This window comes from Amphiura filiformis, chromosome 11 (genome assembly GCF_039555335.1).
Source record: "Amphiura filiformis chromosome 11, Afil_fr2py, whole genome shotgun sequence".
Classification (NCBI taxonomy): Eukaryota; Metazoa; Echinodermata; class Ophiuroidea; order Amphilepidida; family Amphiuridae; genus Amphiura; species Amphiura filiformis.
This window is the reverse complement of record NC_092638.1, coordinates 48,628,986-48,643,157: the sequence shown is the minus strand read 5'-3', so window position 1 is coordinate 48,643,157 and position 14,172 is coordinate 48,628,986. Positions and strand designations below refer to the sequence as shown.

Genomic DNA, 14,172 nt, shown 5'->3' with positions numbered 1-14,172 from the left:
TTCTTTAACCCAATACATTTGTACATTTATTGAATGATCTTTGAAAATTTGGGTACACGAACTCATACTCTGCATCTTGAGGTCACATTTTGCACTATGATTATGTAATTGAGGTTATTGGAATATGCCACTTGGATGATGCTATTGTGGTCCGTAGTGATATACCTTGGCAATTAATTCCAACGTCAATGGTCTTTGCGATCGACCGACGACGACTGTCTACTGAATATCATAATTGCTTAAATTTCACAAAGAGACAGACATATCCGAATGTAATTGTAGAATACCCTAGATGCTCTTTTAGTTGCTTTAGTAATAGTTATGAGATATGTGTATGTTTCAAATAAGCGGTTGTATGTGTCCTGATGGGACCAGACGTTGGGCAAATTACTCAAGTCTGGCTTTAAGAAGCCTAAACTAATTGTGTGTAATATATACACGTATAAGTCTTAATAACTTCGGCAACATAAGGTATTCTTTACATCCCAACTGCCCTGAGTGCAAAAATATATTACTTTTAAGGTGGTATTACACCCCTTGATAAATTTGTGACTATTTTTGCATTTTCCTCAAAAAACAATAACACACAGGGGCTGAGGTAACAAAAGATGTATATTATATAGGGGCAAGGAATTCAGTTACTACACTGGAATTGCAGTGACTCAAGACAAGCGGTACGTTATTTATAATAAGAAAAGAGGTACCGCTAGAATGTACCTCAACATAAATAATGAACCACTTGCCTTGCCCCTAAAATATACATAACTTTTGTTTGTGTAGTTATTTTTTGAGAAAAAAAGCAAAATTAGTCTCAAAATTTATCAGGGGGTGTAGTACCACCTTAACGCTGTAATTTGGGGATTAATGACAGTATAGCTCAAATGGATATTTATTAGTAACCCTATCACGGAAAATTTTGAGGTTTTAATCTAATATTGCATTACACAAATTGGTGATTTTGGATCTTTCTAAATCTAATTTTGCATAACATGAATTGGTGACTGATAACGATCATAATTTTAATGACAACTATAATGGAAGACCGAAATAAAAAGTCTAGTTTGCGTATGACGTCCTGTCAACCACCCCATACATGCCGTACTGCGCAGGTCAGCAACCAATCACGGCACGCTTTTGCCCTGACTTCAGACGCAGACGAGTCTTTTTTGATTCGGTCTTCAATTATGGTGTTCAGAATCCGGTAATAGGTTTCCCTATACACAAAGGTCAAGTTGTTTCAAGGTCAAAATGTGAGGTTCGGTTCCACTTAATCTGACATTTATGTGTCATAGGACGACATAATGTCTGAAATGTGTAATGTGATTCAATTACTTTAGATTAAAATGCAATAGTAACTAATGTACTTGATGTCTGGGTAATTATGGGACAGGAAAAAAACTATGTTATATATTTTGGACCACAGGCATGAAATATGTTTCTAGTTTGTTTGTAAGTTTATGGGGGTAGGGGTGTGTGTGGGGGTGTAGGGGTGTGTGTGTGTGGCGGGTTGGATGTGTGATATTTAGGGGTGTGCAAGTACATGTAGCCCTTGTTAGAATTATACAAGGACAAAATTGTGTGCTTATTAGACATGCATTTACAAAATCAGGTTTACGTTTTGAATTTTTGAAGTAGTTTAGTTTTTCTCAAATTCGGTACAATTAACAAGACTTGGCTCAGCAAAAGATAGCAACAACAACAACAACAACAACAACAACAACAACAACAACAACAACAACAACAACAACAACACCTGCCCTACTCTAATAGAAGAAAAGTTGTAAGTAGCAATAGGAGGGCTTGGAAAAGAAATTCCATTTATTTAAACAAACTATTATATTATTGCAGGGAATTGTTTTGATTTTTTACTTTTCGATATCTATACTACTAAAATAATAGCCGTTGTCTGTCTGTGTGTGTGTGTGTGTGTCTGTCCGGCTATGCGTTCCACCGCACTTCGACGCATCGTCGCGATATTTCACACATAGATGGGTATCGGGCGGGCGTTGTTTACCGGGTAGTTTCGAAGGTCATCGGAGGTCAAGGTCAAAGGTCAAAATTTCAAACTTTGTCCAATCGGGCCCAAACTTGGTGGGTGGGATCCTTGATATGAGGGGAATATATGCCCAAAATAAAATCGAGGTCGACTGAGGTCAAAGGTCATTACGGAGGGGTCAAATTTCAAACTTGGTCAGATCGGGCTCAAACTTGGTGGGTCGAAACCTTCGTATGAGGGGAGCATGAAAAACATTATATGGAGGTCATCCGAGGTCAAAGGTCAAAGGTCATGGATTTCAAACTTTGTCCTATCGGGCTCAAACTTGGTGGGTGGAATCCTTGATACGAGGGAAAGATATGCGCAAAACAAAATTGAGGTCAAAGGTCATGTAGGGGCTAAATTTAAACTTTGCCCTATTGGGCTTAAACTTGATAGGTGGAATCCTTCGTATGAGGGGAGTATGAAAAAAATTACACCGAGGTCTTAGGTCATCAAACAGTATCGCTATCATGCCAGTGCTCTCACAGCATCAGGGCTCTCACAGCTGCAGGTGCACTAGTTATGGTAAAAAAAAGAGGGACTATCAGTCTTAAAAGAGGGAATATAAGTCTTATATAAACATGTATATGTGACCATCCACCACAACTGAGCCCGGATGTCGCCAGTGCCACTATTGAGATATGCTCCATTGAACTTAACAATAAACAATAGGAAACAAAGGATTTATTGACTGTTTTATTGATTTTTCACTACTTAAATGTCAAGTACTATAGACATGATATACATCATTTTAAAGCTAATTTCAAGCAGAATATTTTGGTTGAATATCTCAAAATGATGATTGGCGACTTCAGGGCTCAGTTGTGCTGGATGGTCACATATTCTAGAATGTTCTAAAAGCCGAAAGCCATCACCAAAATACACGCATGTAACTTTACCTTGTTGTATTCTTGCTTCGAGTCTATACCGGAAAAGGGAGAAAACTACTCTAGTACTTGCACAACTATTTCGAGAGTTCATTCAACGATTCCAGGATATTTTCTCCCTGTCATGTACTTATTTACAAAGTACTTTAGTATTGAGTGAGAGCTAAATGTTGTGTTGAATTTCCTGTTGCCGCAATACGTCTGATCAGTATGCAAGTACAAAGAATATGTAGCAATGAGGTGATCGAGGGAGAGCACATATATTTCAGGGTCACATTGTTATTCAGATTTTTCTCGACTTCGTATTGAGGAATTGGTAAAAGGTAGCACTTGTCGAGGCTCTCGGTGCTGGCACGCCTCGTATGTCCCCAAGAAACTAAGCCATTACTAGTAAGTAAAGAGTAAATTGAGTGACCACATTTTGTAGTGCACTCAGGAGTGTGCATCTCTCTTTAAATAGCGATAGGGTCAGACTACCCGGTTATTATGTTGTAGTGCGCCGGCATCCACTACCCAAAAGATTGGACCTGTCTGCCGTCTATCTTACGGAATAGGAAAGTAAAAACAAAAAAACATCGTAAATATGAAGCACGGCAATGTCGGGAGTAATGTATTCTATTTGTAGCGAATTACTAGCGATGTATACAAGATAAAAGTAAGGGGATTCCGTTTTGATGTGAATCTGGTTATTGAGATTGCTTATCATTGGGCTGTTCCATTTAAAATCCACACTACTCGTGTGGAAGATTTGGGAAATATCTTCCACAGGGGAGTATGAATTCAAATGAAATGAACACATTACACTGGTAACAAAAGTTATGTATATTATTGGGGCAAGAAATCCAATTACTACACTGAAATTTCAGTGACTCAAGACAAGCGGTTCAGTATATATGATAGGAAACGAGGTACATCCTAGCTGTACCTTATTTCTGGTCATAAATAACAAACCGCTTGTCTTGGGTTACTGAAATTCCAGTGTAGTAATTGGATTCCTTGCCCCTATAATATACATAACTTTTGTTACCACTGTGTTATTAGTTTTTGAGACAAATGCAAAAAGAGACAGAAATTTATCAAGGGGTGTAGTACCCCCTTAAGCAGCTCCATTTGAATTTCATACACCCTCTGAGAAATATTCAAACTGAATCTTGCACTGAGGGAGGATGAGCTTTAAATAGAGCTGATAATGTGTTAGAAGATATTTCCAAAATCTTCCACATGGGTAGTGTGAATTTTAAATGGAATAGCCCATTACATTTGCCAGGTAAAATTCGGAAATTGTCACGCTTTTATCGCATTCCGGTCCGACCATTCATCTTCAATGTATACCCTAGGCATCCAGGCTTGGCTACTTTTTTCTGCCATTCTGCTCTCAAGCACTTTATTCTAAATTGAAAGTAGATGAAAAAGACATTGATAATTTAATACAGTAGGATTGAGATTCACTCTCATTAATGTTCTAGCTAGTGTAATGCCAAATAGTACAACATCTCGAAGAATTCATTTAAGGTGGTACTACACCCCTTGATTAATTCGTGATTATTTTTGCTTTTTTCTCAAAAAAATAATAACACACTGGTAAAAAAAGTATATTATAGGGGCAAGGAATCCAGTTACTACACTGGAATTTCAGTGACTCAAGACAAGTGGTACGTTATTTATGATAAGAAAAGTGGTACCGCTAGAATGTACCTCATTTCTTAACATATACTGCGCCAATAAAGTATCCTTACACTTGGAAAAATAATCACAATTTCAAAACTGAACAATATTGGGGTAAATTTGTCTTTTTAATAGATGCACTATCAAATCCCGCACATTATGACACCACATTGAATCCAATGTGACCTCAAGAAGTAAAGTTACAAGCAATTGAATAGACGAAGGTCCAGTTTTAAAAGTGACAAACTGGCCTTTACAAGACGCAAAAAGATTCCAACAAAGGCAACGAAGAGACAACACAGTTTCTTCAATGAAGTGTTATTCAAAGCAGTTTTTATTTCAGTTTTTACTTCTCTGCACTTTCATAACTTGCATTTTATTTGTCAGCTCTTTTGTTTCAGTTTTCTTTTGTTCCTTTTGTTTTAAGTTAAAGCGAACTGCATAAATTTGCCATTCACCACTCTCAAACCAGCTGTCTAGTCTGTGGCGTTTTGAATAGGCCAGCTTGTCACTTTTAAAACTGGACCTTCGTCTAATCAAATGCTTGTAACTTTGCTTCTTGAAGTCACATTGGATTCAATGTGGTGTCATAATGTGCGGAATTAGATAGTGCATCTATTAAAAAATCCAATTTACCCCAATATTGTTCAGTTGGGAAATTGTGATTATTTTTCCAACTGTAAGGATACTTTATTGGCGCAGTATATATAATGAACCACTTGTCTTGAACCACTGAAATTTCAGTGAAGTAATTGGATTCCTTGCCCCTATAATATACATAACTTTTGTTACCAGTGTGTAGTTTTAAGAAAAATGCAAAATTAGTCACAAAATTTATCAGGGGGTGTAGTACCACCTTAAGCTGGGTAACGATTTGTTACGAGGACTCTATTACATGTATCAGTACTGACTAATTTACAAAGGGATTGTGTACTATGACAATTAGCCAGGAGACATATTTTCTTCCATGTTGTATGCTGTATACACTAGGATCCACAACATGCTCATCTATCAAGGCACAGTTCTTTAACCCCAATACATTTGTACATTCATTGAATAACCTTTGAAAAATAGGGGACGAAAACTCATACTCTGCACCTTGAGGTCAAATTTTGCACTATGATTGTTTAATTGAGGTTATTGAACTATGCCATTGGGATGAGAACATTGTGGTCCATAGTTATAGGTTTGGTACAGGAAGTGATGTCTACTGTCAGTTGTGTGTGCGATAATGGGGCTACATAGATGATGTATGTGAAGTTTTATTTATATAAAACCAAAAATAGTTTAGTAATTAGCATAAACATTGGAGTGAGAAAAATATATGCACAGACGGCGCCTGGAAGACCTGCATTTGATTTTATTAATATGTTTCAACCCCCAATGAAGAGTACTATCTTTTGTGTCAATTTCACGCCTTCATTTGTTTATTTTGTAACGTTTTTAGGCAAAAACGCAATCTAACATTATTTCAATCCTGGATGTCAATACGTTTATTTCATGATGGCGCTATTTATCTAAAATCTTGTTTGCATCTTTACAAGAGGTAGACACTTGTAAAATGGTATTAGAACATCAGCAAACAGACTAACAAATGACACGGGAATTTTTACTCATAGTATTCTAAATTTAAAATATATGTAAATAGCGCCCTCAATTTTCACAGAAATAGAATCAAAAGAAGCAGAAAAGATGAATAATTTGATAAAGAAACGAAAATCTATTTTAAAAATTGCTACAAAATATATGTTTATATACAGTATATAAGTGTGATAGCTTTTGGTATCATTCAGGTCTAGAATTGAATATTATAATAATATTTTTTGTTACAAAAATTAATAAATGGTCACAATTTGATTATCAATTTTCCGATGCAGAGTTACAGGGCACTACATTTAAAGATTATTTTCCCCCTATGTCTATAATTAATCCTATTACATCACTACTTCTACAGTAGCCGATAACTTTTTCTGTTTATAATAAAATAAGAGTTTGTTTCCAAAAGGCGCTAAATCCAATAGCTGCCTTGTGTCACATTTTTATGGTATATTTTAACATTTTTAAAGTTTAAATGACATTTAACAATTGGAATGGATATGTTAGTAACTCTATCTTATTTTCTAACTATTTTCAAAATCATTTTGTCCCCTAAAAATTCTCCAATGCAACGTTTTAAAATAGCTGCCATTGGATTTAGCGCCTTTTGGAACAAAAAATATTATTTTCTTTTATAATTATTGTTTTTGTCTTCGCACGTGGGAGGTTAATTATTTTTTAAAGATATCCAAAGAATTGTTAGAACTATTCTAGTGGTCCAATGTTATTAGATTGGCAAGGTTACTGCTACTCTTAGGAATATCTGCAATTGAATTTTACATAAAGCAGCCGTTGGATTTAGCGCCTTTTGGAAACAAACTCTTATTTAAAAAGACTAGTTTGCGTCTGACGTCAGGGCAAACGCGCGATGTGATTAATTGCTGACCTGCGCAGTACAGCATTTTTGGTCTGGTTGACAGGACGTCATACACAAACTGGTCTTTTTATTTCTTATTTATGTCTTCAATTTTAACACTCATGGGAACCTTCCGCAGATCAACTTGGAAATATGAACAATTATTACAACCCTTTAAGTGATTTGCTTATCTGGTTTTTATTTAGGTTATAATCGTAACTCAGGATTCATTGGAATCGTTTTCGTCCTTAAAATATGAGATTTGCTTGTAGATTTGAAAATAAACTCTAGGTAATGTCATATGCCCCTTGAAGTGTTTGCGGTCGTACTTCTGGTTTTATTTACGATGTAACCTAAACTTAAAAATCACTTGCATCAAAATGTCATGTTTTGTTTTAATTTGAATTGCAAAGATAATCCATGTATCAAGGCATGCGATAAACAAAATACTAGCGCTAGAATAAATAATACAGTTCCAAATCAATATTCTGATGTACCAAAAGTCGCTTTACCATATTGAACCTTAAATATTATAGAATGATTATTATAGGTGAAATTTCAAACCAAATTAAACAAAAAATAAAGAATAATAAACGCTGGATCCAAACTTTTAAGAGTTGAAAATTTTAAATTTTACTTTAAGTTAGACACAGGATCTATAAAAATCTAAAAATTAACCTTGCAATTCTGCTCTTTATATCATTTTATTTTTGGGTTTCTTTTGCAGTCATTTTTCGTGCTTCAATTCTAATTACTCAATAATTCTTGATCAAATCCCTTTCAGGTTTTAACAAACCACAAATTCCGACTATGGAACCAAAACACTGCTTTATCTTAATTGCAGCACAGAGCAGACGATACACGGCTTTGTGTAACGAAATAAAATGCATTTTACGCAGACGACTATCGATCGCAGATACGCTGCGGCCCTTCATGCATAACAAACGGTATCTGCATGCCCAAAGGTGTTTTTAAATGTGCTGTTTTCAATTTTACTGTTACACCTTGTAGAAAACAGGTATTGACTCCAGGTCCGCTAACGGCAGCGACTGATGTCTGTTCATTCAGCCAATAGAAGGGTCCGTACTTTCCTTCGGCACTAATGGTACGAGTCATTTCATTCGTTACGGATCGATTGTCTGTCAAAATTGACTGAACGATGAAATTTCTTTATGTAGATCTGGATCTGCTTTTCAGTATTATAGGATTGTGCGGCTTTTATTAGTCGAATATGGTTTTGGGAGAATATTTCTATAGCTAACTTGTACAGAGATTATCAGCTCCTCAAGGCTTGTACTTTACCAATCCAAGGCACGTAACTAATTCGACATTTGAATCCCCTTTGAACTAAAAAACAAAATGTCATCTATCGGCACCTTATGAGAGGTTTTGCATTAAAATACGAATGAATGTAGCGCTCTATTGAGCAGTTCTTTAAAAGATGATCGAGTAAACCTCAAAGTAGCAGTGTCAAAGAAAACACAATATCAACTGTACAGATTTTGCAATTTGAGTACTGCAAGTGTGACCTTTATAACAGGTTATATACTTCATATGTTAAAATATGAAGAAAAAATCGTCTTTGGCGTGCAGCCTTCTTTTTATTTAATTCAAAAGCAACATGAACACCAATTTTTTTACAAAGATTAGTGCCTGAAAATATTTGATATTGTGAAATACCTTTTTTAAATTCCCATGCAAGCTTATTTCAAATACGAACATTAAAATGTGGCTTGCTCTTAAAAGCTTGGTGCATTTTAAAAGCTTTCCTTCCCTCTTTCCTTTTTTGAATCAACAATGCAGATGTCTGCAATAGCTGCCCTATAGAAATTTGACATTTTCTGGATTCTATATTGTACATTATCTAAAAATGACACCTGGCAGCTATTGCAGATAGTGCATTCTTGCCTTAGACCCTCGATGTAAACTATTGTAAATCTGTGGAGACATGGTCCATGTGTGTTCGACACACATTTCACCATCTCAATACAGGAATACCTTTTTAACCGTTAGACGATAATGGAAATATATCAAGTACTATGGCAGAAATGCCTTTCATATATATCAATACCCCACGTTTGTCACGAGTAAAAGCTGAGATGCATGTTTGAATTGTAATGAAAAGCTCTAAAGATTTGTCTATATGGGTATGATGACACAAACGCTTTTATGCTTAATTGCCTATTATTTGTCATGGATAAGAATGCACATATCGTTATGAGTGCAACGCAACAACAAAAACTAGAGGGGATAAAAGAAATGAAGGAAAAAACAAACAGATTATATTAAAGGTAGATTCCGTTTACATTGACAAGCAAGATACTCAAAACATTAACTATGGAAAAAATGATACTTATTCTAATTAATGGGTATATCAGGTGCAGTTCCAATGGAAGTAAAGAGTATGTCATGTAGCAAACAACAGGCATTAATTTAGATTGGAGCGATAGCTTTATCAACCGTGCGCACGTAATAGGGTGTAATTACCATGGCAATGATGATAGAATACTTTTAAATTAAGGAATAGCTACATGGTAAGGTATTGTTGATTGAGAAGTTCAAAGTGAATTTGATGAGTTTAGATTGCAAACCATGCTACCGTGGTCAGCTAGAACGATTTTGAACTGTTTCAGTTAATATGTTAATGTTAAATTTTATCAAAACTAATAATATAAAAGAAGCGCCAACATATCAGGCATTTTGAAGTTCATAAAATTATTTTCATAAGGAACTATTCTGTATCAATGAACCCATAAGCTCTGCACATGCTATCAATTGTTATGTAAATGTTTAGTTTTCCTTTAATATCTCTCAAATGTGTTTTTGTTTTTGTTGTATTTTTCAGGTGATGTATTCATCTTAGTATTCAGCATTGATAGTCGAGAGTCATTTGAAGAAGTCACACGTCTGCGACAACAGATACTCGAAACAAAAGGCGGGAACGGCACTAGATCGGTTCCCATGGTGATTGCTGGTAATAAACTCGATAGGGAAAATTTTCGACAGGTTAGCACGGATGAAGCCAAGCGAGCCTTTGAATTAGCCAGGAAGTGTACCTTTGTGGAAACGTCTGCCAAAAAGTTCTTTAACATTGATGTGCTCTTTCGATGTCTCTTTGAAAATGCCCGGATGCCGAGTGAAATGAGTCCGTCTCTGCATCGTAAAGTTAGCGCGAGTTATGGACCTTCTTTAAGGCCGAGTAACAACGGTAAGTTGGCCTTGCGTAGGAAATTGAGTGAGGCTTGTGGGATGGTGACAGCGAATGCCAGACGACCTAGTGTCAGGAGTGACTTGTTACATCTGCAGCATAGACTGCATCGAAACAGCCAGGAAGATGACGATGACGATGCAGATACAAGTAGCATTCAAGGCAAATTAAAAAAGATTGCCTGTTGTATTTGCTAAAACTGACGGCCAGGTGAATTGGGCCATAATCTATATCAACAGAAACTGTTGTGTTTTTGATACGCGGAATCGGGAACAGAAGGCATTACAACCTTCTACTTATACTGGAAGACAGAGATAAAAAGACTAGTTTGCATCTGACGTCATCTTTCAATCAAACTCGAGCACGGTTTGTTTACAAGTGTCGTGATGATATGAGTTGCTGAACGCGGCGATAAAACCAGGCGACTTCTTGTTAATTTTGCACCTTCAAACATACAAACCATTTCAAAAGTTAGGTCTTTATAGTAGGAAACTTTCTTTCGCGAAGGCACCATGTCAACAATGCCTAGAAAAGTTGCATTTTGCCTTGTAAAAGTACATAATTTTTCGCCATTTTGTGCTATAATTCCTTTTCTCCGATCGGCACCAGATAAATCGACCTTCTTTTTTACGCGCTATTAACCAATCAAGGATCGTAGGGAATTTGATTGACAGTGACGTCAGACGCAAACTAGTCTTTTTATCTCTGTCTTCAATTATAGGTAGTTAGATTACATTAATTGACCCGATTTGACCCGGTCAATTTTGAAGTAGGTTAAAATTGGGCATGATGTCGACAAGTTTTTTAGGTGGCATATTGTGCAGCACAAGAACAGAAGTTGCTAAGAGAAATTTAACTTACTAAAGACGTAACATAATATACCACGTGTACATTTTCAACGGACCTTCCTGTCATTATTGATGGACTGACAATCTTCTGAAGTACACACAAAAGTATACCTATTACACACTTCAATTGATACCAGATTACTACTCTCATACTATAGTAACACAGTCCAGAAGGTACTTCTTTATACTTTTGTATTGGGTAAAGATGTGCTTTGGGGATTTAAAAAACTTACCCCAAAATTAAACCACCAAATTGACAACAAAAACAGAAGACCCACAAATATTTTTCATTATGCTTGCAAATTTTACTAGAAAACAACGCAACTTTCCCAGATTTGTGGAGAAAATCTTTTGATTTTCCCCCATCTCCAAACTAGTTTTATGAAAAAGAAGCCCCCTAATTGGGCCCCTGGACTTCCCCAATTATCATTTATACTTCGAACGTGGACGCAAGCAATCATGGTCTATTGGGTCCTTCGAAATACTATCTTACAGAATATTAATCTGGCATCATTTCGACTGAAAACTTCCGAAAACAGAAACCATTTCTCCTTTTTTGTACAGGGTTCTTTCTCAAAACAATTAACACAAATTGTAACAGTGGCTAAAAACTGTGTGTTCGTTTTGTGATCTGCTATCTTGGTATTTTATGTACTTTAAAACTGTCGAAAATATTTAATGTAAATATGATGATAATTTGGCAAAGTAAATTTATTAGCCTTGATATCCCGAAATCGATAACTTTGTTAATTTGTTTGAAAATGCTGTACCATGTAAAAACAATAATATAATGTATTTTTATATTTGATAACCAGCTGTATAATGTGGTTCGGTATTTTCCCTTCTTAACTTTTATAAGAACATTCCTGATATATAATTTTGTTTGTAAGTTCTTGCTTTGTGATATTTTGATATTTTTAAATAAATAATAGTTACATTCATTAGTACCAAACGTAATAGGAAATGCAAAACACGGAAGGGAATAGTAGGTAACTTTCACAGACTACTTCCCATTCTAGAAAAATACAGCACTCAATTTTTTGAGATTACAAAGATATGAATATGAATATGAAACACCGCTCAATCACTATTTGCCCAAGTTTATGAATTATAACTACCCAAAACATCCATTTTGTAGGATGTTTTTCACTTGCTATTACAATCAAGTCTAAGACTTGGCCGAAGTCTACTTTCAATGTATGCATTCTAATTTTTGGAAAAGAAATGTGTCATTATTATAACCAATCTTTTAATTAAAGTAACACATGAAAGTTAAAATTAGAGCAAACATTTGGCCTATACTCAAGATTTTGAATGATTAGACTTGATCCTAGTCGAGTCTTTGATTTTTGTGACTCGATTATCATAAAACATGCCAAACATGCATGTTTCGGTTATCAAAGTAACCAAAATTTCCCTCAAAATCAAATTTTCCTTCTTTGTATCAATTTAGTCCACCTATGTTTTTGGTTTATGGAATGATTTGGACCACTGCCATCACCGACTTTCTGTAAAATGTGTTGCCATGTGTGTCTGACCACATGGTTGCTCTCTCATACTATACAAATTGTCTGCTTTTAATATCATCATCTGTACATAACCCTCGTCCTATTGAAGGGCCCAAGGTTTTTTCACCCGACATAATAAAACGCCTCTATTTACAGCCAAATTACCTACGCTAATCGTGGATCCATCCTTTGCGCTAATTGTCGTGCTACCTACCACCGTACTCGACGGGGGAGGGGGGGTATTGCATGCTATCATGCTGTCGGCCATAAGGTAGGGATGAGGCCCACCTTTATGTAAATTCCATGCTTTTGGTTGTCCTCTTCACAATTATTAGAGAATCAATTTTCCCTGTACTCTTGTACATAGAGAATTTTGAACGTTAAAATTTACGATGGCGTGCTCAATTTATGACGTCATAGCGATCCTAAATGGAGGTGTATTTGTACTTATTTTGGTATCACCGAACACAGAATTACAAGACCCATGGCTATACATTGGTACCAAATATAGCAACATTATAGAAAAATACAGGGGTTGCAATATTTGGCACAGTATGATGAGGTTTATTATAAAGCAGTATAAAACCGATGTAAAATAATATATTGTACTTAAATAAGCCCAATCGCTATTGTAACTTCCGGTTTTTGAGAGCAGTTTTGAGACACTTTGACCTCTGATATATCGGGAAAATTGCTGTAATTATTAATAATTAATTTATTATTGTTATAATGTTATCATTATAAATAATAAAATAATTAATTTATACAATAACCAAATTTGTAGGTTTGTTTTTATTCTAGTAAACACGTTTTTAATTATATTTTGTACGTACAAAACCCCAAAAAGGTCAAAGGACAAAGTGTCCCAAAACTCCAAAAACTGTCCCACAATGCATTGCAAACTTCCAAAGCCGATTGGACTTATTGATTTGGACATAATTGTGATGCGATCAAGCAAAAGCATTTACAAAGCTGCATTTTGCAGAAAACCCAATTGAAATTGAACAACCAGTTCCAAAGATATGAGCAATTAAAGAGTTTCCAAAACAACAGGAAACAAAAGAAAATATTTCCTTTGTGTGGATATCTCAAAATCAATATTTCCGACTTCCGACTGATTTTGCTTTATCGCATCACAATTGATAATCGGCACATTTTTTAAGATAAAGTAAACTCGCAAATTCGCTGTACAAAGTATTCTACTCCTTGTACAATGTACATAATTAGGTTAATAACGTTTTCCAGAAAATTCCCATTCAAAATATCATAAGACTAACACGTTTAACTCTGAAAATCAACTAATTATCTGAATTCTGACCACACATATGTTAATAAAATTTAAAAATATCTTGTAAACGAGGTAAATAGAGACAACAAAGATGAATTAAATTACATCTTACACGAAAAAGACAATTTCAATGAAATTTCAGCGACATACTTTGTGCCATATTCAATATTTTTGATAATGTGTGTGAAATTTCTGGAAACGCATCGACTAATGCACGCTTACTGATATCCGACTCGACTCAGTGTCCCCAAATCTTTTGTAAAGAAACAGATACTGCG

The 14,172-nt window shown here is 35.4% G+C and overlaps 1 protein-coding gene across 1 annotated transcript in view; it reads left to right on the top strand.

Annotated features, from left to right (window-relative positions):
* Positions 1-12,832, top strand: part of LOC140164923 (GTP-binding protein Rhes-like) — an 86,910-nt gene extending 74,078 nt beyond the window's left edge. The window contains exon 2 of the mRNA XM_072188321.1: positions 9,888-12,832. Within this exon, the coding sequence (XP_072044422.1) occupies positions 9,888-10,447 (560 nt within the window). The 3' untranslated portion in view covers positions 10,448-12,832. The remainder of the gene's footprint in view (positions 1-9,887) is intronic.
* Positions 12,833-14,172: the final 1,340 nt, after the last annotated feature.